A 27,275-nucleotide genomic window follows, 5' to 3' on the forward strand; every position below is an offset into this window, starting at 1 on the left:
TCTGTTTCCATGTTTAATTTGCCATCTTCACTAAAAACTGTGCTTAAATAGCTGATTTTACTCATTCTATAAATTTCTCATTCTGCAGCCTGCCTATTTCATAGTCTTTTTTTTTTACTACTTATTTTCATATCAAATTTATTACAGCAGTTATCTAACTTAATTTGTTAGCTTGATTTATTTAAGAGTATAATATCACCTATATAAAGAATTGAAATTGATATCTCCAGTTTTGATATCACAACAAATTCTACTTTCCTTTATAATGAGATCTATATAGATGATAAATAACAGTTGATAAAAGTGCATCCTTTTCTCACACTTAATTTAACATTAAACCATCTTTTTTTCTTTTAATGTTGAGCCCATACATGAGAGGTTGGTTGATCAACCTATAGTACGTTAGTACTGTATATGGGTAACTTGTCCTGTGTTTCTTTTAATTCTAATTGCTAATTTACAACTTACATAAGAATATGTAATGTTTTGATATAATGTCATAGTTAACACCATATTGTAATGTTCTGAATTGTTTTTCTCTTGGCACCATGTCATATACTTTTTGCAGATCTACAAAACTTAAATATAGTTCCTTGTTATAGTCCCATAATTTCTCAACTATCTGCCTTAAAGTAAAAGTCTGACCCTGACAACTACTGTTCGGGTTGAACCCAACTTCTTATCCTCCTCCTTTAGCTTCTTCTTCTTTCACAATTTTTCTTAGCTGTTTCTCAAATATGTTTGCATAAATCTTATCTAAAACACTCAGCAGGGAATTCTCTGTAATTCTCACACTGTTTTTATTTCTCTTGTTATTCCTATTCCTCCATATTTGAGCATTTAAGGTCAAATATCATCTACTCCAGCTGCCTTTTCACATTTCATTTTTTTTGATGGCTTTTTCAACCTCAAGTACTGTTATATATTCCTGAATGTATTCCTCTTGAATATTTTCTAACACCATTCTATCACTCATTTCATTTAACAATCTTACAGCACTTTATTTTCTATCCAGGGTCAAGCTTTTATGTCAGCTTCATACATACAAATCTCAAACATTTACAATAATGATCTGCTATTAAAAACAAAAAAAGCATGTTAATAACAAATCATTTCTTAAAATATCTTTCTTTAATAAATAATGACCTCACCTATAGTCCATCCCATTGTATTGATAAACAGAGGATAATCACAATAATTCTGAAGGTAAAATTCACATAAATCACGGATACTTGCACTATATATCTCTGGTGTACTGTTAATGCTAACACCTCCGACAAAATGCATTCTGAAAGTGGAGAAAAAGAGGAAGAAATAATTATTTATCAATATTAATGACTTTTTATAATATTTAAAATATTTTAATACACATCACTAGAATAAAAAGCATTAAATAGGAGTCATTGCAAATATGTTCCTTAAAAAAAAAAAAGTACACAGACCAAAACTTCCAAAACAGTAAGCAAGCAAGAGAGAGAGAGAGAGAGAGACAAGAGCTAGACCTCAGAAACTGAATGCAAAAATCTGAAGGAAATAATAATAAACTCAACAATGTTCATTTACTATTAGTTTTTATTGTGAGTCTTCACTATGTTTCTTTCTTTCTCATCAACGTACATCACTGATTTTCCAGCAATGGATGGTTCACAGCATCTTCTTTGGGTAAAACAAAATTATGAGAGTGCACTTGCAATTCCTGCAACCACCTGGGCCACTAAAGATGAATAATAAAAGAATTAAACCAGAACCAAAAATAGAGAAATATAAAGAAATAGAACCACAATGAACACCTAGGAAAAAAGCAAACCATGTCACCCAAGGAAAAGACTTGCTAATGGCTCCTAAGGCTTAAGTAGGCCATAATAAGCTTAAATCCTTGAAACACATAATGATGATGGTGGTGGTAGTGAATCTTTACTGAAATTTGTAATTAAATGATCGGTTGCTACTGTTTTGGATTTATGGACAATTAAAGCTAGAAGGACTAGTGTATTTTTATTGTAAATCGTGTTATTCTTTCAGCCAATTTGCCTGTTTTGTTGGCATGAAAACTTGAGTTCCCAGGAGGGAAAACCTGCAACTTCTGTATGAGACCATTTAACTCACCTCCCGTGAAAAAAACTTAGCCTAAATTGCTAGAAAGTGTTGCTTATTCAACAGGTTTTGTAACAAAGAAGAAATGAACTTAATATTTTCTAATAAAACTTAGATTGAGAATCTGTACTGAAGTCAATGCCTAAAGGTTAGAAAGTGCTGCTTATTCAACAGTTCATTTCTGAAAACATAATGAATTTATATCATATGAGTAAAGCAGATATTAGATCCAGCATTATTTCAAAACTGAATGTAGAAACTATGAAAGTTTCATAAAAAATAAGTTGACCAGGGAGATTACGGAAATACAGTCGTACCCCGACTTATGCGAATCCGGAATTACGCGGTTTCACATATGTACGTATTCCCGTCCCACTTCACCACTAGTCGTATCTTTCCGGCGCCAGCCGCATTCGCCAGTGTCGCACATGCTGTGAACAAGCACTGACATGTTTCGCGCGGTCTCCATTCATACACGATTTTTATAGTCTACAAACCTTGTGATTGTTTAATGTTATGTTCTTGATAAAAATTTTATCATATAAAAAATAATAATGTCATCCAAAGGAAGGAAGTCCGATTCTTCTACAGTTAGCAAGGAAAGAAAAACATTGACTTTGGAAACAAAACTCAACATTATTAAGGATTTTGAAGGCAGAATGAAAATTTATGAGCTAGCAAAGAAGTTCTATCTACAGGAATCTACAGTAAGAACAATCATAAAAGAAAGGTTTACAGATTTTGGAGGACATAGATTCTAACGAGGAACGAATTATAGCCACAAGGTAAGGAATAAAAAAAATCATTGGTTTGCTATGAAGAAATTTTGCGTGACAAGAAAAAGACATTATGCCGTCAGACGAATCTATTAGATTTTATGAAACCATCGACATCAAAATAATTTTCTTATTTTTATGTACGAAAAACTACAATTATGATTATATTTCTCAAAAAATATAGGTGTTTTTGTAAACCTTTGGTTCCAATTAACTAATATTTTATGTTTATATGCAAAATTCTACCCGAGTTACGTGCTTTTTGTTGGTCCCACCTACCGTATAACTTCGGGGTATGACTGTACACTCTTTATGAAACTTTCATAGTTTCTACATTCAGCTTTGAATAATGCTGGATCTATTATCCACTTCTTTAATTTTGCATTGCCGAACTGAAGCATTTTGGCTCTTTATTTTGTAAATGAATTTATATCTTTTGTAATTAAAACTTACTCATCATTATTATCAAATTCCTGATTTGTACCATCGAGAGACTACATGATTAAGTTTCCATTATTACTAGCTTCTTATCAATTATTTTCTTCCAAATTAATCTGTTATTTGTCAGATTGCCAATATCATCAAATCATACATTTCTGTCTTCTAAAACTAACTATATTAATTCATCTAGATCTTGGTCATCCTATGGATCTTTATCCTTCCATTCTGGAGTCAAATATCTGTTTTTTTTTCTCACCCATTCCTTTTATGAGTAAATCTCCTTAGATTGTCTCTGCTCTACTCACACATTCTAACAATATTAATTTCCTTCTTAATATCTTCATATTTTATGTGATTCTGACACTCATGGCATCTACTTATTCTCCTAACTTTTCTTGAACCAAATTCTCATATCTGTAGTCTCTATAGATTGATTAGATGCTTCATTTTTAATCCAACTCTCAGATCTGCACAGTTCTTCTATATACTGATAGTTCAACATTTTGGATAATTCCTCTTCTTTCACATAAATTTATTCAACTGGCTCCCTACTATATCAGCTTGTCTTATTATATTATATATTTCCTCTTGCCATTTTCAGTAAACACTGCATCTAAAAAGCTGAAATGGTAAACACTGACTGCATTCTCAATGGAAAACTTATAGAACAAGTGATGTTACTTGTTCTATAAGTTTTCCATTGAGAATGAAATCAATGTTTTCCATGTTTCTGCCAATTTCCACAGTTCTTCACTACTTTTCATACATCTGTCACAGCAGTTATTCAGTTTAGTTTAAGAGTCTTGAAGACTCATACTGGATTTACTCAAGGGTACAACATCAATGACATAAAGTAAAGAGCTTTTGGAAGTTTTTCCACTTGGGTATACTATAAAGATACCAAGAAATTATATATATATTTGGTTTAATCCTCTATCCAAGAGTAAGCAAACAAGTTTGCTCCTATTTTCAGTATTGGGGCAACTCATATAAAGAAGCTAATGACTTTACATCACTTGCCTTAGTATCCCCTAAAGTAAAGCACATCTACTTGTGGGTGTTATGCATTATGGGAAGGGCTTCCACTGATGAGACCTCAATAAAGATTGAAACTGGTCTGGGTAGTAACCCTTCCTATAATGCACAGCATTATACATGTCGACAAGGAGATGTAAAAATAATCATAATTTAAAATTCTGAATATTTTTACGTATTGTTTATGTTAGAATGTTTATTAGTTTTAGTTTCATAACACACATTGTCGGCACTTGTGATGTGCCCGTTATTGAAATTGTTTTGTCAAAAATGATATGTAAAGCTTTTAAAAAATTGATGTACTTACCAGATTTGAATAGTTATGTTACTTTAAACAAATTTATTGTGGTTTGAAATGTTAAGTTTTGTGTTTTATGACTAGAATATTGTTTGGACAGGAAATCAGGTGACAATGGAAAAGTAGAGCAATCTCCTGAAGTTTTTAAACACCCTGATGATAATGATCAAGTGTTTAATATTGAGACACTAAAGAATAAGGAACCTAGTTCACAAATTTGGAAAAAGATAAGATTGTCCAAGCTCAGAAAGATGATCCTGTACTCAAAACTATTTATGAAGCAGTATTGAAGGGTGAAACTCAACTGGATATATTTTTAAACCTGGAAAACTTATATTTAGATAAAGATGGTTCTAAATATATTCTATATATTTAGATAAAAAGTGTACATGATTCATTGGATCATGTACACTTTTCATGAGTCTGACTTGACAGGACACCAAGGATTTTCTAGAACTTGGGAAAGAATAAAGGATCGTTATATCTGGAAAGGTATGAAGAGTGACATACTCACATATGTCAAATCATGCCATAAGTGTCAAATAAGATCCACTTTCAGAGGAAAAGTTCCATTACAACCATTTCCAATTCCAACTAGACTTTTTCGGGCTGTTGCTATTGATGTAGTAGGTCCACTTCAGGAAATCTAGTTAGCATATCTATGACAGTAGTCATAGATATGCTAACTAGATTTCCTGAAGCAGTGTCAATGAAGGATCAAATGGCAAAAGACTATTGCTAGAAAGTTTTTGAATATGATTATTTGTAGATATGGAACTCCTCAGACCTTACTTTCAGATCAAGGAGCAAATTTCACATCTGAACTGTTATTACAGTTATATAAATTACTCAACATTAGGAAGATTTTTTACAACACCTTACCACCCACAGTGTAATAGTGTGTGTGAAAGGCTGAATAGAAATATAAAGCAAATACTTTCCAATCTGGCAAACACTAAAATGAATGATTGGGATACATATATTTCTCAAGCATTATTTGCATGCAGATCTGCTTTTCATTCTGCTATCAAAGAAAAACCATCTTTTGCTTTATATGGCTTTGATCCAATCTTTCCTAATGAACTTGTTTCAGTCATTCCTAATACAGGATATAATGACATAAATGAGTATCTGGAGACAGTTGTAGATAAATTTTCCACTACTCACAGATTAGCAGGTGAAATAAGCAAATTAAGTTCACAGAAAACTAGGCAGTATATAAATCGTTTTAGAAAGTATAAGTCATTTGCACCAGGTGATTTAGTATTGTTAGATGATAAATTTAGTATAAAAAGGGTTGGGAAATTAGGAAGGAAAGCTTTAGGCCCATATAGAATTTTAGACAAATTTTCTCCTGTGAATTTTAGGATTCAAGATGTCAAAAATCCTAGTAAAATTTTAAGTGTACACTCTGATAGGTTAAAAAGGTACTTTTTAGGGAGTAGAAATTTAGTTACATTAGGAGACAATATGAATAGAATATTGAAAGATGAGAGTTGTTTTTCAAGTACTAATTGTGCATCTCATTCACAATCAAATAACAGGAAAGGGAATAGTTTCAAAACTCATAATTCAAATATACAGCAAAGGAGAAAATTAAATTTTGGTAAAATAAACCCTAATGCAGGAAATTTTAGAAATCCAAAGGTACATAATTCAGATGATCAAACTGACTCTAACATTGATGAAATAGTAGCAGAATATCATAGATTAGTTAACATAGAGTTAAGTAAGCCAGAGGAATGTGAAAATACCTCTAATTTAGTTAGTAAGGATAAAAAATCTCAGAAACCTGTAGAATCTCAGACACCTGTAAAAATTAATTCTGACAGTGATGATTCTGTAGATTTAGGGCATAATTCAAATAGTTTAAATAAAATATTTGAAAGGTATAGAAATGAAATTCATAAGTATAATAAATTAGAAGATGTAAATTCTAAATCATCTCTGGCATCAGATGATTCTGAAACTAGTGATTTCGAAAGTGTAAATAATGATCAGTAGGAATCACGCTATTTTTTAAGATCAAGGAATAAGCATTAAAAGTTTGGTTAGATATAGGTTAAATATTTAAAAATTTTTTTTAAAAAAAATTTTCAGAGAAAGATGAAACTGATGTAAAAATAATCATAATTTAAAATTCTGAATATTTTTAAGTATCGTTTATGTTAGAATGTTTATTAGTTTTAGTTTCATAACACACATTGTCGGCACTTGTGATGTGCCCGCTATTGAAATTGTTTTGTCAAAAATGATACGTAAGCTTTTAAAAAATTGATGTACTTACCAGATTTGAATAGTTGTGTTACTTTAAACAAATTTATTGTGGTTTGAAATGTTAAGTTTTGTGTTTTATGGAGACGTTCTCTTGTCACTAACGGAGACATCGTGTCAGACATCATACAGTACTTAGTTTCTCGCTTGCCATGGAGTGTACATGCTCGCCGAGAAGTTTGATGTGTGATTGACAGCTGACAAGTTCGGTATCGAAGCAATGGCTGTAAACAAGAGAGCGTTTGGAAGAAATTTAGAACACAGGCCGGCAGATATTTAGATTAAGAGGAACTTAAGTTTTTTATTGTGACAGTCAGAGGAAAATTAATAGATATTCCGAAAAAGGAATCGTGGAACTATTAAGTTTAAAATGGAATAAGTATTGATAAATAAAAGGGAAATATTGCTATAGGCGTTTTAAAAGGAATATTGGAGGAAACGCTAATTGGAAGATTTATAGGAGATTCCGAAAAGGAAATCGTGGAACTGAATGTTTGAGAAAAACTCTGATTAGGAAGTTTCATCTGTATTAAGGACGCCGGATCTAACTATTACTTCTACTAAAAAGAGACAGAATTGAGTCAGGAAGATTTAATGTGTGCTACATGAGTGATAAAAAAAGGATCCTGTGAAAATGAAGAATAGAGTCATATATCTTCCGAAAAGGGCCTTGACAGAGAAAGAAACTGGCTATGAACATTTTGTGATTGTGCAAACAAAGTGTTTAGTCTAGTCTTAAGTGTAAGTTTATTTTAAAAAGGCCTTGGATTCAATTAATTTTGTAGTTAGTTATGTAATATTTGTTTGAAGCGTATATATATATATTGTGTTTGTTATATTAAATGTGTTTATTTTGTATTTTGGCCTTGAGTCAGTGATTATTTGGATTCTGAAAGAAAGAGTTGAGATCATTGCACTAATTGTAGTGAACCCTTGTGCATATAATAACATATAGGTACACTCGGAAATAAATTAAAAATAATTGTTAAACAGAGATCATCTCTATGGTAGGATTAAATATTCTCTATATAAAAAAATCCACCAATTATTAACAATGTGCTTTGCATTATAGAATACTAAGGCAAGTGATGTGAAGTAATTAGCTTCTTTATACAAGTTGCCCAAGTTCTGAAAATAGTTCAGGGGAAAACTTGTTTGCTTACACTTGGATAAAGGAAAAAAGAAAAAAGTATATAATTTCTTGGTATCTTTAATTTAAAGTAAAGAGCTGATTTGAATATACTGGATTTGATATTGGGTTTAATGCTAGTATCAAACTGGAGTCACTGCTTGCATAGCTACTTTACTTTTTTATAATGTGATTCTATATGCATCTATATGATGATGATGGTATGATGAATAACAATGGAAACAGTGAGCACTCTTGTCTTACACTTGATTTCACATCAAATCATCTTCCTGTACTTTGGTTCAATTCTTACAAGTAAAATACAACCAAAGTATTAGGTCATATATTGGTCTGTATAATGTCCCATTCATACCATATGGCTGTAGTGTTTTGAAAAAAACCTTTCTCTTGGAACCTCATTGCATGTACCTTTTCCAAATGGACACAATTTAAATATAGATCTGTGTCCCTGAATCCAGTTTCTCTTCTCAAGCATACTTTGTAAATATTACTTAAATAACTGTAATTTTCACAGCTACTGGATGTTCCAGATAATTTTGCTGTAATTCTCATATTAAGTTTTTTTTTTTTTTTTTTTTTTTTTAAATAGATGATGTTATGCTAGTTTTACTCCAGTCATCTAGAATTTTGCTCTCTGACCATTATGCAGTATAGCCTGCTCAAAATTAAAGGGTGGTCATTTTCTATTTCAAATCTCCTGTATACTTTTGTATCCTGGATTGGTGTGAAACTATCAACAATAACCTAGTCAATAAGACTTTTCTTATTTCTTGTGTGTTTGCTTCATATAAATTTATACACAATGTTGTGTTATAAACATGGTGCTTGTGATATCCTGAACAGAACTCCAGTGGTACTTATTATTAAGCTTTGCCCTTTCTCTTAATTTTCCAAAACATTTTCTGACTAGATATATACCAGACATATAGAAATGTTTTCTCCCAAACATTTTTTAATTTATTTTTTATATACAGAGTGTCTGGGTTAGAGGTATCCAAAAATACACAAATATATCTCAGCATCTATAAGGTTTATTAAAATAATTTTTGTTATTATACATTAAGAAGGTTAATAAAGTTCAATGTGGACACCTTTTGTAGTTTGACAGATGTCAAAATGATATTTGAGCTCTTGCTAAGTGTTTTCCAGCATCTGAGGCCTCATTAGAGCAACTACTTTAACGATATGCTGTTTCAAATTGTCCAAATATAAAACTTTTCTCTGGTACACACAGTCTTTAATAAATTTTAATATTGCTTCCTCTTCTGATCCAACGTCCAGGAAATGTCTCGCTTAAAACTGTAATAACATCTTGATGGAAGTGTCATGGAACACCATCTTGCTGAAATGTGAAACTGGGGGGGAATTTGTGGAATAGCAAAGATCTGCAGCATGTCAAGGTAGTACCTCATCATCATCATCAAATTCCTGCCATGTACCCTCAAGGGGTGTACAGGATATGACAGTACTACATGAAAAAAATTACATCATTACTAACTTCCTATCTACAATTTTTCTCCAAATCAGTCTGTTACTTGTCAAGACTCCAACATTATCAGATCTTATATTTCTATCGTCTAAGGCACTTTATACCGTATCAATCCACCTATATCTTGGTCTTCCTCTGGGTCGTTTTCCTGCCAACCTGGCAGAGAACACTTGTTTTGCTAATCTTTCCTCTCCCATTCTATTTAAGTGACCATACCATCTGAGATTAGCTCTGCTAACGCATTCCTGGATGCTGACAATGTCAAGTTCTTTCCTAATATCCTCGTTTTTAATATGATATTGCCATTGATGCCATCTGTTCACGCCTCTAATCTTTCTCAGGACTCTCATATCTGCGGTCTCTAGTCTTTGGTCAAGTGTTTTACTTCTGACCCAGCTCTCAGATCCATAAGTTAAAATTGGTTCTTGTATATAGCTAATTTAGTGTTCCGACTAATTTCTTTCTTATTCCATATGAATTTATTCAATTGACTTCCCACGATACCAGCTTTGCTGATTCTGTTGTCTATTTCTATATTTAGTTTACCATCTTCAGTAAAAATTGTGCCTAAGTAGCTGAAATGTTTTACTTCTTCCACAGGTTCTCCATTCACAACACAGTTGACATTTTCAATGATTCTGCCTATTTTCATTGTCTTTGTCTTTTTATTGCTGACCTTCATACCATATCTATTACAACAGTTATTCAATTTAGTCAGGATTCTTGCAGACTTGTAGCGAATTTGAAGTATAACATTGTCTGCATAAAGCAAAGAGCTGACATTAACATCTCCAATTTTGATATCAGGTTTAATACCACATTCCTTCATAATGTGATCCATATAGATAATGAATAACAGAGGGGATAATGTACATCCTTGTCTTACACCAGATTTAACATTAAACCATCTTCCTGTACTTCCTTCAATTCTAACTGCTGACTCACAACTCAAATAAAGACTAAGTATTGCTTGATATAATGCCCCATTGACACCATATAACTGCAGTGTATTGAATAGCTTCTGTCTTGACACCTTGTCATATGCCTTTTCCAAATCGACAAAACTTAAATACAGATCTTTGTTATATTCCCATGCTTTCTCGACTAGTTGTCGTAAAGTGAAGATCTGATCCTGACAGCCTCAATTTGGCCTGAATCCAGCTTGTTCTTCACCAAGCTTTTCTTCCACAATTCTTCTCAACCGTTTCTCAAGTATACTTGCATAGATCTTGCCAGGAACACTCAGTAGGGAAATACCTCTGTAATTCTCACATTCAGTTTTATTTCCCTTTTTATATATGGGTACTATGAGAGCTCTACTCCAATCATCAGGAATTCGTCCCTCTGTCCAGGCTTTCTGAACTATGCAGTGCAGCCACTGTAAGACTCTTATACCACCATACTTCAGCATTTCTGGTCGAATATCATCTACTCCTGCTGCCTTTCCACATTTCAAACCTTTGATGGCTTTTTCTACTTCAAGTATGGATATGTATTCCTGACTGCATGCCTGGTCAGTGTTTTTTATCACTGTGCTGTCATCACTGCTTGTTTCATTTAGCAGTTTTTCAAAGTAATTACTCCATACTTCAAGGATATCTTTTTCTCCTGTTTTCATTTCACCTTTATTATCTCTAATTCCTTTTACAGCACTCTTTCCTCCATTCCTAAGCTTCTTCAACAACCTCCAGAATATTTTGCCACCTTCTTGATATTTATTTTCTATATTCTTGCCAAAGTCCTCCCATGACTTTTGTTTAGCTAGTTTTACACACTGTTTAGCTTTCTTACATTTGTCTCTGTATTCTGTAAGAGTAAAAGCTGACTTATTTGCCAGCAACTTTTGATATGCTTTCTTCTTTTCCTTCACTGCCTCTTTAACTTCCTGTGTCCACCAGGGAGTTCTGATTTTTTTATCCTTGCACACAACCTCACCACATGCCTCTCTGGCAGAATCAATCAATGTTTCCTTCATAGTTTGCCACTGAATCTCCAAGGTTTGATTCCTGTTCTCAAACTCTTTCATTTTCTTTTCAATAATATTTCTGTATTTTAGTCTACAGTTCACATCTGAGAGCTGCTCAACTTTTATTCGCTTTAAAACTTTCTTACATGTTATTCTTTTCAATATGAAATTCAATTTTATCCTGCTCAAGACTAAATAGTGATCACTTCCAATTTCAAATCCTCTGTACACTCTGGTGTCCTGCACCAGGGAGAAAACATCACTATCAACAATAACATAGTCAATGAGACTTTTCTTATTCCTAGCCTCTTCTCTCCATGTGAATTTGTGCACATTTTTATGTTGGAACATGGTGTTAGTAATAACCAGTCCATGTCCTGAGCAGAAATCCAACAGATATTTGCCATTATTATTAGCTTTGCTCTTTTCTCCAAATTTTCCCAAAATATTTTTGTATGTCTCACAATCATTTCCTACTCTACTATTTAGATCCCCAACAAGGACCAACTTTTCATTTTTCATTGTGCCAATTGCTTTTTCTAAAAATTCCTCCACTTCTACCTTAGTAGCACCTTCTGTGGGACCATAGGCACAAATAAGTCTCATTGTCCAGTTCCCCATTCTCATATTTGCCCACATTACTCTACTTGAGACTGACTGCCATTCAAGAAGATTAGCCTCGTATTTTGTGTTGAATACTATGGCTACTCCTCCTTTTCCTTGATTGTCATTGCCTGAATATAACATTTTGTATTTATTGCTCAGAAAGATCTCACCAGTTTTGGTCTTTTTTGTTTCAGTCACCCCTATTATGTCGATCTGGTACTTATCTAATTCCTCAGCTAGCTCCATTTCTTTGCCATTCAGGCTTCTTACGTTGATAGTACCGATCTTTAACTCTGGTGATGTTGAGTTAGGGTTTGTTTTCAGATTTGTTCCAGTAGCTGACTTTTCGCTGTTCGCCCTGGTTCCCTGGCGAAAACAACGGGGACCTTGTTTAACCGGGCGACGCCCCAGCCGGCATGAAATTTTGTCATGTTGTACCATAATTTTTTATTTTGGTTTAACCAATAAGAATACAATTTGGTCGGCTAAATCCCAAATTGCCAGCCCATCCTCGTTCGTTCAGTATCAAAGTAGATACCCAACAGGGTGCACCACGAGAAGGTGAGGGTTGGACATTAGGTCAGAAGCCCTGGTAGGTTCTCCGCATTCCTTTAAAGGCTATGTGGAGGTCTCCTCTCAGTTATACAACTTTGACCCTTAAGCACCCCAAGGTAGTAACTAGCCTGTCTAATTGACTTATGTGGGCTCCTAGAGAATGGTGCATGCATGTTTTTTTTTTGGGGTGTTTCCCGGTTTGTGAAACCAAACTTCTCATGTAATTTAGAGTCTTATCTCACTGAATTTTGATGTGGGAGGATCCACATTCCATTCCCGTTGTCCACACTGCCAAACACACATAACTGATTTAAATTCAGTTAACCAAAACATGCACTGCATCTACCACTGTGGCATCCACATCTCAAATGACGCGATAGCCATTCTTATTCCACTTTTGCACATGCGTACTAGTGACTTGAAAGTGTGAAAATGCAATAGTGGAGAGATTTCCTATCAACTGAGCTTTTTTCAGAAAATATAATGAGTGGTTTTGCATTATAAGTCATTATTTTTGGTAAATCTAGCCTGGACACCCTGCATTAATTTATTGTTATATAGTTCAGCACCTGTGCTCTAAAGGCTAAACATGGAACTTTTTTTTCAAGCCATGTCAGGTCTCCAGTAAATGTGACAGCGGTTTCACAGTGGATTTATATTCATCTCCAACCTAAGGACAATCACAAACATTCATGCTAATGATGGAATTTCAACATACATCCTATTCACTGATGTTTATCATCCACTAAGCTTCAGGATGGCTGGTTCAGTGTACTCAGCCAACTAGACAAGCTTAGTGCATGATGCTAATTAGGTGACAGATAAAAATATAATAAAGGCTTATAAAACAATGTCGCTATATACAGTGAATAAATGAATTTAGTTTACCTTTCAGGTGTACACTGATGAGTAAAAGGAGGACCTGTACAAAAAACATAATAAAATAAATACTATTTTAAACATACCATCATGATATTTTCTTTATTTCATGACTTTCATCAAACTGTAAACTTTGCACAAACTCTGAAACTAGGAGAAATGTGCCAGAAGAGTATCCAACACATTATGATGATAATGTGTTGGATAATAATAAGTGATGTAAAACCCATGTTATCTGTAGAAAAATTACAAATTTTCCACAAAAAAATTCCTCTCATATATGAATCAACAAAACACTTTTGATGTGTGTGTATGCTTGGCATTAATATTTTCCTATCATTATTTCCCACTAACATTCTCTCTCTCTCTCCTTCCTTCCTTCCTTCTTACCTACAAAAACAAATATGATACATGCTTACACTAACTTTGGAGATATTCAAAAGAAACATGACAATGAACACTCTACTCTTTGTTATTACAAGGGAAAAAAAATATAACAAATTTTGTAAAACAGTTGTGTAAGCATGTAAGCAAACTCCACACACACACACACATATACAGGGTGTTCGGGATAAATTTGACATATTTATAATTAATTATATTTTTCCGTAAGTTACATGTATTAACACACACTTCTCTTCATTTAAAAGTTTGGACCCTTCTTCATTCATATACAAGATGTCAGAAAGGATGGATAGCTGGAACCCACCTGAATCATGGAAGAGAATAACTTGTATCATGATGATTCGTGCCCGCCATCAAAATAAGGATATTACGACTGCTGCCCAATGCTCCCTGAATACAGTAAAAATAATCAGGCATGAACTAGAGACTTGCAATGGTGACTACGAGGATGTAGCAAGAAGAAAGATCCCTAGCAGACGATCTGATTGCGTTCGTACAGCAGAATTCCTCGCAAATCTGCAGGAACAGGTGTTGAAGAACCCTGGCATTGGAATTCGGGCTTTGTTCGTGGAGTTGCTAACTGTAGTCAAGCCCTGGATAACAAGGGTAGCCAATGGTAGGCCGTATGTATGGCAGCAGGATTCGGCCCCTTGCCACACCTCTGGGAAAAGTCAAAAATGGTTGTCTGAAAATTTCTACGACTTCACCAGTCCAAATGTTTGGCCTCCAAACTCCCCAGACCTTAACCCCATGGATTATTTTGTATGGGGCGCAGTTGAAAAAGACACCAATCGCACTTCCAGTAATACAAAAGCCCAGTTAATGGATAAAATTAAAACAGTTTTTGCGGCCCTTCCCAGGGAGACTGTAGCATCAGCTTGTTCGAGGTTCCGAAGCAGAATTGAAGTTGTGATCGATGCTAATGGTGGTTATTTTGAGTAAATCTTGTTGATAGTATTGTAATTAACTCTGCCTGTAATGTTTTTTTGTCAATTCATTAAATTTAATAGATACAAAGAAGATTTTCTTTTTCCTTACGAAACTGTCAAATTTATCCCGAACACCCTGTATATATATAGAGAGAGAGAGATGTAAAGGGATGATACAGAATAGGTAAAGGATAATACTGAGAGGAAGCTCTATGTCTAATATAGAGTTATTTAAAATGAAGGAACAGAGTGTACTTGTTTATGAATTCTTTATTTCCAGCAATATAAACATCAGTGATACATCACTTGACAGGAAAACTGTTAGATATTCAGGCACTCTATGTACGAATCTCCTGTAATATGACGCACATCAAAATGATAGTCCATTTCTTGACAGACTTTTTAATAATAGTCAACCAGTTACACGCTTTGTAACTGGTTGACTATTATTGAATTCACTGCTGAAATTCTTGCAATGTGGTGGGTAGGGGCACTTAAATGATATCTTTAACAAATCGCCAAAGATAAAAATGACAAGGGGTTAGGTCTAGGGATCTGAATGGCCACTTGCACAGCACAAGATCATCTGTCTCACTATGAGCCATCCAGTGGTTAGGAACAGTTGCATTAAGATAATTACAGACATTATGGTGAAAGTGAGGTAGCATCCCATCTTGCATGAAAATGAAGTCAGCAGAGTCATCTTCAAGTTCAGGGATCAACTAGATTTGTAACACATTGAGGTATGATCACAGTTACTGTTCTTCAGCAAAGAAAAAAAAAGGCCCATAAATTTTCCTGCAAGAAATGGCACAAAACATGTTCACTTTTTGGTGAGTTTCTTTTATGTTCAATGTTTGCACATGGATGTTCTGTGCCGAATGCTCTCAAGTTATGACGATTCATTTCACCACTTAAGCAAAAAGTTTATTCATCAGAAAAAATGAGTCATGCCGTAAAGGCATCGTTCTCCATGCAGGGTGTAGTGCCTGCATTTACTGCAACTTGTAGCCTTTCGTATACAATCATTTTCTCAGAACACACCATTGTTTGAGGAATTCTTAATTCTTTGCTTGCATGGATTGCGGATTTTCTTGGACTACGTATGAATGTTTGTTGAATTCTTTCAACATTAACTTCAGAAACATGTGGATGACCCAGACTTTTTTCCTATACAGACATTATTATTATATGATGCCTCCAGTGAGTCCAAAGACTCATCGAGGGAGAGTGAGCCAACAGCATCGAATGATTGATCCTTCCAACTACTAACCGTGCTCAAACTTGCTTAACTTTTTGCGTGAGCCATTAGTAGCAGAGGCTCTACCAATAGACCAACCTTTGCTGGCAAAATGGCCATTCTATCCTATACATCCCTCTTGAAATTTTTTGTACCATGAGTAAATCCTTATAACAAGGAGGTTCTTTCTTAAATTCTGACCTCAATTTACATTGAACTGTAATTATGGAATTACACTTTGGAAATTTGATAACACAACATGCTTTTTCCTGCAGACACCATTTTTGTTAACTCTTGAGCGAGTGACTGAAGCATCTTTTTGTTTCAAGCATTTACAGCACACTTGAGTAGCAAGAACTTGCTACCAGAATGTGGGGAAAAGTAAACTCTCACAGTTTTCCTGTCAGGTGATGTATAACATGTGTTTGTATCACTGGAAATAAAAATTTTGCAAACAAGTACAATCTACTCCTTCATTTTAAATAACCCTGTATATATATATATATAATATACATGCAATAATTAAAGAAATTTAAGTATATATATACATATATATATGTGTGTGTGTGTGTGTGTGTGTGTGTGTGTGACAATCTGACCTACACAAGGCCTTGTGTAGGTCAGATTGTCACTAAAATAAAATAAAATAATTTATTTTATTTTAGTTAAAAATATTAATGATTGTCAATAAAATAAAATAAATCTTGACTGACCAAGATTTATTTTATTTTATTCAAGTCTTCAGTAATTAAAATAATGGTTTCACATGACACTCAAATATCATCTATTATCTGAATACTTTCACAAACGCCATATCATAGGAGAATTTTAACCTACAGCCTGTTGTAATGTTATGTTTTATTCAAATTTGTTGGTACCATGCAATAGTGGAAACCTAGGGACAGTCAACCCAAAACACATCAGACAGAAAGTGGCTGATTATTGCATCTATTGTAATGGCCTGCACAATTAATGAAGAAATAAAAAATTTGAATGAATAATAAATTAAGACAAGTTACATTTAATATAGCATTAAAATTAAAGAACACATTTAAGGAATACCAATGAATATTAATAGAACTTATGAAAATAAACACTGCTGAATTTTGGGGTGCTTTAGGGTCAAAGCTGTATAACTGAAAGGAGACCTCCACATAGCCTTTAAAGCAGTGTTTCTCAACCTTTTTTTGGATCATGTCCCACCTCAATGTCTCAAAGATTTTGATGTCCCCCTCTAGCATAATAGTCAGCCAAATTCTGAAAAAGTATAACATAAATATGTATAAATATGTACATAAACATTTTCTAATCCCCCCCCCCCATGGGACATATGTCCCACTTTGAGAAACACTGCTTTAAAGCAATGTGGAGAACCAACCAAGCTTCTGACCTAATGTCCAATCCTCACCTTCTAGTGGTGCACCCTGTTAGGTATCTACCTGGATAGATACTTAACAGGATGGGCTGGCAATTTGGGATTTAGACAACAAAATTGTATTCTTATTGGCTTAAACCATAATATAAAATGATGGTACAACATAACAGAATTTCATGTCGGCTGGGGCGTTGCCTGGTTAAACAAGGCCCCATTGTTATCGCCAGGGAAGCAGGGCAAACAGTCAAATGTCAACGAATGGAACAAATCCTAAAACACTCCCCCAACTCAACATCAGCAAAGTTCAAGATCGGTAATATCAACATAAGCAGCCTGAATGGCAAAAGAAATGAAGCTAGCTGAGGAATTGAATAAGTAACAGATTGATATAATAGGGGTGACTGAAACAAAAAAAGACAAAAAATGGTGAGATCTTTCTGAGAAAAAAAAAAAAAATCAGGTAATGACAATCAAGGAAAAGAAGGATTAGCCATAGCATTCAACACTAAATACGAGACTAATCTTTTTGAATGGCAGGCAATCTCAAGTAGAGTGATGCTGGCAAATATCAGAATGGGCAAACTGAACAATCAGACTTATTTGTGTGTCTATGGTCCTACAGAAGGTTCTACTAAGATAGAAGTGGAGGAATTTTTTGAGACTAGAGAAAGCAACTAGCACAATGAAAAAGGAAAAGTTGGTCCTTGTTGGGGATCTAAATAGCAGAGTAGGAAATGACTGTCAGACATACAAAAATATTTTGGGAAAATTTGGAGAAAAGAGCAAAGCTAATAACAATGGCAAATACCGGTTGGATTTCTGCTCAGGACATGGACTGGTTATTACTAACAGCATGTTCCAACATAAAAATGTGCACAAATGTGCACATGGAGAGAAGAGGCAAGGAATAAGAAAAGTCTCATTGAATAGGTCAGCTTGTGCTTTTAGAGAATACAGAGACAAATGTAAGAAAGCTAAACATTGTGTAAAACTAGTTAAACAAAAGTCATGGGAAGATTTTGATAAGAACGTAGAAAATAAATATCAAGCCACTGCAAGATATTCTGGAGATTGTTGAAGAAGTTCAGAAATGGAGGAAAGAGTGTAAAAGGTATTAGAGATGATAAGGGGACATGAAAACTGGAGAAAAAGATATCCTTGAAGTATGGAATAATTATATCGAAAAGAATAATTATATCTAAATGAAACAAGCAGTGATAGTACAGTGGTAAAAGACACTCAACAGGCATACAGTTAGGAATACATATCCATACTTGAAATAGAAAAAAAGCCATCAAAGGCTTGAAATGGAAAGGCAGCAGGAGTAAATGACATTCGACCAGAAATGCTGAAGTATGGTAGTATAAAAGTCTTACAGTGACTGCACTGCATAGTTCAGAAGGCCTGGACAGAGGGACAAATTCCCGATGATTGGAGTAGAGCTCTCATAGTACCCATATATGAAAAAGGGAAATAAAACTGAATGTGAGAATTACAGAGATATTTCCCTACTGAGTGTTCCTGGTAAGACATATGCAAGTATACTTGAGAAACGGTTGAGAAGAATTGTGGAAGAAAAGCTTGGTGAAGAACAAGCTGGATTCATGCCAAATAGAGGCTGTCAGGATCAGATCTTCACTTTACGACAAATAGTCGAGAAAGCATGGGAATATAACAAAGATCTGTATTTAAGTTTTGTCGATCTGGAAAAGGCATATGACAAGGTGCGAAGAGAGAGAAACTATTCAATTCGCTACAGTTATATAGTGTGAATGGGGCATTATATCAAGCAATACTTAGTCTTTATTTGAGTTGTAAGTCAGCAGTTAGAATTGAAGGAAGTACAGGAAGATGGTTTAATGTTAAATGTGGTGTGAGACAAGGATGTACATTATTCCCTCTGTTATTCATTATCTATATGGATCACATTATGAAGGAAAGTGGTATTAAACCTGACATCAAAATTGGAGATGTTAATGTCAGCTCTTTGCTTTATGCAGATGATGTTATACTTCTAAATAAATCTACTACAAGCCTGCAAGATTCCCTGACTAAACTGAATAACTGTTGTAATAGATATAGTATGAAGGTCAGCAATAAAAAGATAAGGACAATGAAAATAGATAGAATTGTTGAAAATGTCAACTGCGTTGTGAACGGAGAACCTGTGGAACAAATAAAACATTTCAGCTTTAGGCACAATTTTTAGTGAAGATGATAAATTAAATATGGAAATAGACAACAGAATCAACAAAGCTGGTACGGTAGGAAGTCAATTGAATAAATTCATGTGGAATAAGAGAGAAATTAGTCAAAACACTAAATTAGCTGTATACAAGATAGTTTTGCATAATATAATAAAATAAAAGTTTTGCAGTGTAGCCACTGCAAAACTTTTATACTTCTACTTAGGCATTTCTGCTTGAATATCATCTACTCTCTACTCCAGCTGCCTTTTCACATTTCAAGTTTTTGATGGCTTTTTCTATCTCAAGTAATGATATGTACTCCTCATTACTATTCCTCTTGAAAATTTCATACTATGATTTGCTGTTTCATTTAACAAGTCTTTCAATTTAATTACTCCAGACAACTAGGATATACTTATCTTCAGTTTTCATGTCACCTTTATCATCTATGATTCCTTTTACAGTATTTTTTTTTTTAGATGAGTGCTATATTCTCTAAATGTTCTGTATAGAAATTCATTCAATGGATGAAGAGAGAAACCTATTGCGCTTCCATCTATTTGTCAATTTTTCCTTTCCATGTAAAATAAACTGCATGTACTGTAAATATGAATAATGTCTTGATAAAAGTGGATATTTATTAAATTAAGGACCTCTTATTAGATATATTTGAATATATCTTATCAAATATCATGATTATATATATTCAAATATCTAATCATGATATTTGAATGTTTAAGGAAGTGTTTTTAATACAGACTTGAAATTTGAAATGAATAAAATCTTTTATAAAGGAGGAGGAATTACCCCTGAGCAGAGCAAATGACCTTGATTAACTGCTTGGGAAATTTGTAAGTCGGACTATATATATACTTATCAACTGTAGGCCATGGAAGTTTTTGTATCTGAATTTTAGGGTGTGTGTGTGGGGGGGGGGGGGGGGGAGGGAGTACCATAAATTTGGAAGGTATAACATGAAAGGATTTTGACTTGTTAATGATTTCTCTGCACAGAAGTGGGATCTCATTCTATAATCTGGTAAGTAGAATTATCTTTTAGAGGATTCTGCAAAAATTTTAATGTAATAGTCCACAGAAAGAAATAACTGCATTTTAAAAAGTTATACAACATTAAAAATAAAATCATTATACATAAAGATATTATTACTGTTATTAACATTTGATTTCCATGGAGTAAGACTCATTGTTGGAGGTATACACTATCGCGCAATGCTCATCCAACCATAGCTTAAACTGATTCAATGTATCTACATTCACAACACACTCAGGCAATTCATTCTACTCATCAACCACTCTGCATGCAAAAAATCTACTTCTGACTCCTCTGCTCACACCCTCCATATACAGCTTCCAGGAATGACCTTTTGTTCTATCCCCTCTCCCATTCTATAAAAAATCTCCACTATGTCAACCTGATTGTAACCTCTGACTAACTTATATGTCTCAATCTTATCCTCCTCCAATTCATGAAGCTTTGCAATTTACATTCTTTCAACCTATCTTTATACTTCACATTTCAAAGACTGACCACCTTCTTGAGTCTTCTCTGGACCCTTACTAACATGCCCTTGTCACCATGAAAACTTGGTGACTAAATTTGGGTACAATAATCCATATAAGGCTTGATCAAGGCATTATACAATGGCATCATCACCTCTTTATTTCTACACATCGGAGTCCTCCGCATCATTGTCATTATCTGATGTCCTCATTTCCTCTAAAGTTTCCCCACCAAGTGTATACTTTGCATCCCATAGTTGCTTACCAAATTTCAAAACCTTCACTAATGCAACACAGAACTGAGTTCCACTTATCTGTATTGCTGTAACTTTTAATCTTGAGTATTGCTATAACTTTTTCTGTAATTTTATTTATATGTAGATACTGAATTGCTTAACTTAATTTTTGTATATAAATTAGTAAATAATATGTATCTTTGACTATTTATGTATTGCTGTAGCCTTTGACCCTTGTGCACTGCTGTAACCTTTGCTATGGCACAGTATGACCATTGCTGTTCTTGCATCAATAAACCAAAAACCAACCAAGTTCCACTTACTTGCCCCTTTATACAATATATTAAAGTCCTCCTGTAAGGCCATAATACATCTGCTTGTCTTTGCATTGCTCTCTCCAATTTTGCATCATCTGCAAACGGCTACGTTTCACCAGTTAAACCTATCCCAATATCATTAATATACACGCTGAACAACAATGGTCCAAATACAGACTCCTGTGGCATACCACTAGTGACTTTCCTCTTTTGGGATACTGCACAACCATATACAACATTCTGATACCTATCTGATAGCCAGTCACCGATCCAATCCAATCAGTTTCCATTTATTTAACAGCATATCTTGTGGCAGACTATCAAGTGCTTTTGCAAAATCTAAGTATACCACTGTATATGCATCTCCCTTGTCCAAGACATTTGTCACTTTGTTATGGTACAAAAGTAAGTTAAACATGATTTTTATTTTACAAACCCATGCTGACAACCATAGAGAATATTGCTGATATCAATATTTCTGAATCCTAGTCCTCACCAGTCTCTCTCTCTCTAGTACCTTCACCATAGTTCCAGATATACAGATTGGCTTATAATTTGTGGTCACAGCCTTATCACCACTTTTATGCAGTGTAACAATTTTACCTTCTTTCCACTTTCTTGGCACTTGTGCTTGTGACTCTTATTAAACAGGCATGCCAATGTTACTGTCAATTTCCTGGACATTCCCTTAAGACACATGGTGATATGTCATCAAATCCTATCACCTTATTGACATTGTTTATTTATTTCCTCATATACCTCCTGCTCACTCACAATTAATCCATCCTCTCCTATGTCCTCTACACTTGAGCTTCTCATAATTTCACCCTGATGAGAATGAAACACCCCTATAAATTGACCACTGAATCCTCAACAATGTCTTCTGCAGCAGTTACCATTCTATCGTTTACATCCATTAACATCATCTTACATAATCATTCTTCATTCTATTTGTTACATATCTAAAAAAACTTTCTAGGATATTTCTTGGCATGATTTGCTAATTTCTGCTCATACTATTTGTTTCCCTTATTAAATGAGTCGCACTCCTGGCTTGCACTTCACACTCTTCATGTAAATGATTATTGCCATTATTCATCTTGATCTGCCTCCAAAGTGTCTTCTTCTTCTTCCAGATTTCATACTTTATTCCCTTATTCATCCATTTTACACCTACCTTATTTACCTTTTGACCTTCAGAATACATTCAGACACTGTTATGTATTTCTTCATGAATTCCCAAGTAGCATTTATTTCCTTACCACTCAACTCCTCGTTCCATGCTATAGCTTCAAGCTGCTTCCTAAGCTTGTCATAATCACTTGCCTTATACTTCTGTATATATTCTTTCCTCACAGACGCCTGTATGTCACAAAATCATATGACTAGCTGCAACCCAGGTGATCACTTCATAATCACTCTCACCAACTGGAAGAAAGGCAAAATCCTACTCACAATTACATCCTGTGATGAAATGATCAGATCTAAACTCTCAATCCTCATGTGCCCTTCTTTACATGCTATCTGAGATAGTTATCTCTCAAGAACTCAAGAAAGTCATTTTCCTTATTGCTAAATACTATCTCTTCAATCCAATCCACACTGCCATAATTAAAATCACCCACAATAATCACTCTATCTTTGTTCACTAACCCAAGTTGTTTATACATTTCTTCATCACCACCTGCAACATTCCCTGGTTTATAGCAACATCCAACTAAATACGTCTTCCTGTCAATCTCCACCTCACATCACATCACACTGTCTCAAAACCACTGCCACTATTTCCCTATTTCATGTCTACCTTATATGGACATAATTCCCCTGCTATCATCAGCTATGCTCCCCCCCCCCCCACTTCTTGTCCTTCTAATACTCATGAAAAATACTGTACCCTTCCAATTCCATTCCTGTCGTGATATCATCTTTATTCTTTTGGGGTGAATAAACTCATTCAGTGAAACCATTTCATCTCCTTGATTTCTGATGTTCTTGACATTTATAAATAAACATAGTAGTTCACTTTTAGGTCTATAACCAGTCCAACCCAAGCCACTTGTTGGTTCTAATTTCCCCACCACACCTGCCCTTACCTGATCACCTTTATCACCGCATATCACATACGTCCACTCAAAGTACCCCACTCACATCCCAAACTATTCCATTTCTATGCTGATCATCCCCCACACACATTCACTACTACTTCCAACATCCACTCTCCCTATGCCATGTCTCCCTTTCCACTTGGGCTCTTCCTGCCAGCTTTCAAAAAAAGCATCATCATCATATAGTACATCATTTTCATCATATAGTACAATCATGTTTGATTGTGCTGTAAGTTCATATAGAATATGGTTTTGTCAGATATGTCCCAAACTGCCAACTCATCCATATTTGTACAAGATCCATGGTATCCCATGGATCTTGTACAAAATGAGGATGAGCTCATAACTTGTCCAAATAATGGACACAGTATGAGAAGATGATGCTGGACACTGGATAAGAATCCCTCTCCCTTCAGTTATCTAGCTTTAGCCCCTTAAGTGACTCCACAAATAGTTTAAGCATGTTACTGTCTGTGTACTTGAACAAATTATTTGTGCTCTGTATGTTAGTTTGAATTCCAGCAAAATATTAGCTCCTTAATAAATGTCATATAGTTAACTGTAGGTCATAATTCTTTAGTAATGAAGAAGGCTATTTCAAAGAGCAGAGAGCATAATTATGCAAATACAGCAATTTTTTTAATATTATAGAAATAGATATTTTAACATCATTAAAAGGGAACTACACAAAATTAACAGTAATATAATGAATGATAAGTTTTGTTACTCAACAGTTGATAGTTTCTATCTTAGGAGGGACATACATAATGCAAAGAATACAGTTTAAACACTGAGCATTTATCATATGCTAAACCTGATCCAACTTACCAGCTATTACTAGTAAAGCAAAACTTATTGGTCATTTCATTATTTTTAATTTTGTAAAGTTTCCTTTTAATGACAATAAATCCAGTTTCTATAATACTAGTTGTATAATTAACTATCAAACAGCATTTTGGAAAAACAGTTACGTTTTTTTTATTCATTTTAAAATAAAAATTAAAATACATATTAAGTGTGATAATCTTAAACATCGTTAGAAAATTTGCCATTAAATAATGTACTAAAAAGCATATGTTGATATTTGAATTCATTTATGCAAATCACTTACCAAAAAGAGGTGTTATGATACGAGTAAGTGAAACACAGCCTGGAGGAGTAAACTCTGTTTGACCTGGATCCCCTTCCAAGTGATATACTACATCACACCTAAATATATTGATGATTATAGAGATAAACAGATGCACCTTCAAAATATAAATAAATAAATGAAGCTGCTGAATAAAGTCATCAGCATGTAATAAGTCAAAAAAAAAGGAAAAAAAAAACAATTTATAGAAATAATGTTCCCCTTAATTGTGAATATGAGAAATGTTTTAGTCAGTTTGCCCATTCTGCTGAATTAAAAACCTGCCACTTCACCATCAGATGAGAAGTCCTTATAAAAGTTCCTCACACCTACGTGTAATTTGGTATGGATGCTCTGATCATTGGTTATTCTTGTTGATGTTTAGTGGAATAAAACAGATGTCTAAAAGCTAATAATTAACTAACTAAATTTATTTAGCTAATCAGATTATTAAGTGAATATTTTGCCTTGGTCACCAAGGCATCTTCATGGGCACAAAGAGATATACTGTGCATGTGCATACAGGCACACTAATAGAAAGGAAAACACAGACTGACTGTAATGGTGGGTTTCTACAATGCTAAATGGCATTGTAGGAGCCCACATATGTATCCATGGCACGATCTCCCAGAATGACTGCAGTATAGATGACATATTTTCTGTGTTCCTCTAGATGGATTCTAGAGTTCTTCCTGTTTGAAGGAACAAAGGATACTGCAGATCCCAGGATGGTACAGATGGTGAAGTAGATTTTAGGAAGTAGATTTTGCCTTGGTCACCAAGGCATCTTCATGGGCACAAAGAGATATATACTGTGCATGTGCATACAGGCACAATAATAGAAAGGAAAACACAGACTGACTGTAATGGTGGGTTTCTACAATGCTAAATGGCATTGTAGGAGCCCACATATGTATCCATGGCACGATCTCCCAGAATGACTGCAGTGTAGATGACATATTTTCTGTGTTCCTCTAGATGGATTCTAGAGTTCTTCCTGTTTGAAGGAACAAAGGATACTGCAGATCCCAGGATGGTACAGATGGTGAAGTAGATTTTAGGAAGTAGATTTTGCCTTGGTCACCAAGGCATCTTCATGGGCACAAAGAGATATATACTGTGCATGTGCATACAGGCACAATAATAGAAAGGAAAACACAGACTGACTGTAATGGTGGGTTTCTACAATGCTAAATGGCATTGTAGGAGCCCACATATGTATCCATGGCACGATCTCCCAGAATGACTGCAGTGTAGATGACATATTTTCTGTGTTCCTCTAGATGGATTCTAGAGTTCTTCCTGTTTGAAGGAGCAAAGGATACTGCAGATCCCAGGATGGTACAGACGGTGAAGTAGATTTTAGGTGAGCAGATAAGGGTAGCCAATTTTTGGTAAGGCCTCAAGGATGTTTCTATGTTATACCTTTTAAGAATGCAATCTTTCTTGAAGTGTCCCAGATGTGGGGTATGGCAATGTATTTTTTCATGTTCTGGGATTTTTGGGAGGGAGGGAGGGGGGGGGGGTCCTGTTGATTTTGTGAAGGGAAAGCTATCGACTAAAGATGCACCACAAATGTACCGATTTCAATGGGAAGACTGTTGTGGTTTGAACAGATGGAGAAGGAGGAGAGAAGGCAAGGATAGACTGGATATTCTGCTCCCAAAAATACATTTGAACTTGTGTCTCAATGAAGTAGTTGTTAATAGCTATCATTATTGTTTCTCACAATAATGAAATTTAATACTGATTAATAAAACAATGTAATAGTTAAATTTAAACAGCTAATAATTTAAGTTATATCATTACTTACACCTTAAGGGCATTGTTCATTAAGTATCTTATTAACGATGACTTTCCAGAATTTTTACCTCCCGACACAAGCACCCTTGGCAAAGGATTTTCTTCAAACCCTATAAAATTAAAACAAGTTATGTACAAAATGAACAGATTCTGCTCAGGACATTGATTAGTCATTACTAAAATTAAGTTCAATGTGAATTTATGCACATTTTTGTGTACATAAATTCATGTGGAGAGGAACTATACAAAATAAGAGTCTTATTGCTTACATTATTACTGTTAGTAATATCTACATAAAGGTCTGAGGTACAAGAATGTAGAGGGGATTTGAAACTGAAAGTGACCACCACCTAGTGCTAGGAAGTATAAAAATGAGTATTTTATTAAAAAGACAAATGTGTGTACTAAAGTTTTGAAGAAATCAAAGTCAAACAGCTCTCCTATATGAACTGAAGACTGAAATA

General features: G+C 34.4%; 1 protein-coding gene across 1 annotated transcript in view; it reads right to left on the reverse strand.

The window, feature by feature from the left end:
• Positions 1-27,275, reverse strand: part of LOC150108389 (polynucleotide 5'-hydroxyl-kinase NOL9) — a 148,310-nt gene that overhangs the window by 55,348 nt on the left and 65,687 nt on the right. The window contains exons 5-8 of the mRNA XM_090415794.1: positions 26,822-26,921; positions 24,991-25,088; positions 13,573-13,606; positions 1,152-1,288 (exon numbers count right to left, since the gene is read on the reverse strand). Coding sequence (XP_090271920.1) covers positions 1,152-1,288; positions 13,573-13,606; positions 24,991-25,088; positions 26,822-26,921 — 369 coding nt within the window. The remainder of the gene's footprint in view (positions 1-1,151; positions 1,289-13,572; positions 13,607-24,990; positions 25,089-26,821; positions 26,922-27,275) is intronic.

Source organism: Typopeltis vanoorti, chromosome 3 (assembly GCF_054136105.1).
Source record: "Typopeltis vanoorti isolate ZY-2024b chromosome 3, IOZ_Tvanoo_1.0, whole genome shotgun sequence".
Taxonomy (NCBI): Eukaryota; Metazoa; Arthropoda; class Arachnida; order Uropygi; family Thelyphonidae; genus Typopeltis; species Typopeltis vanoorti.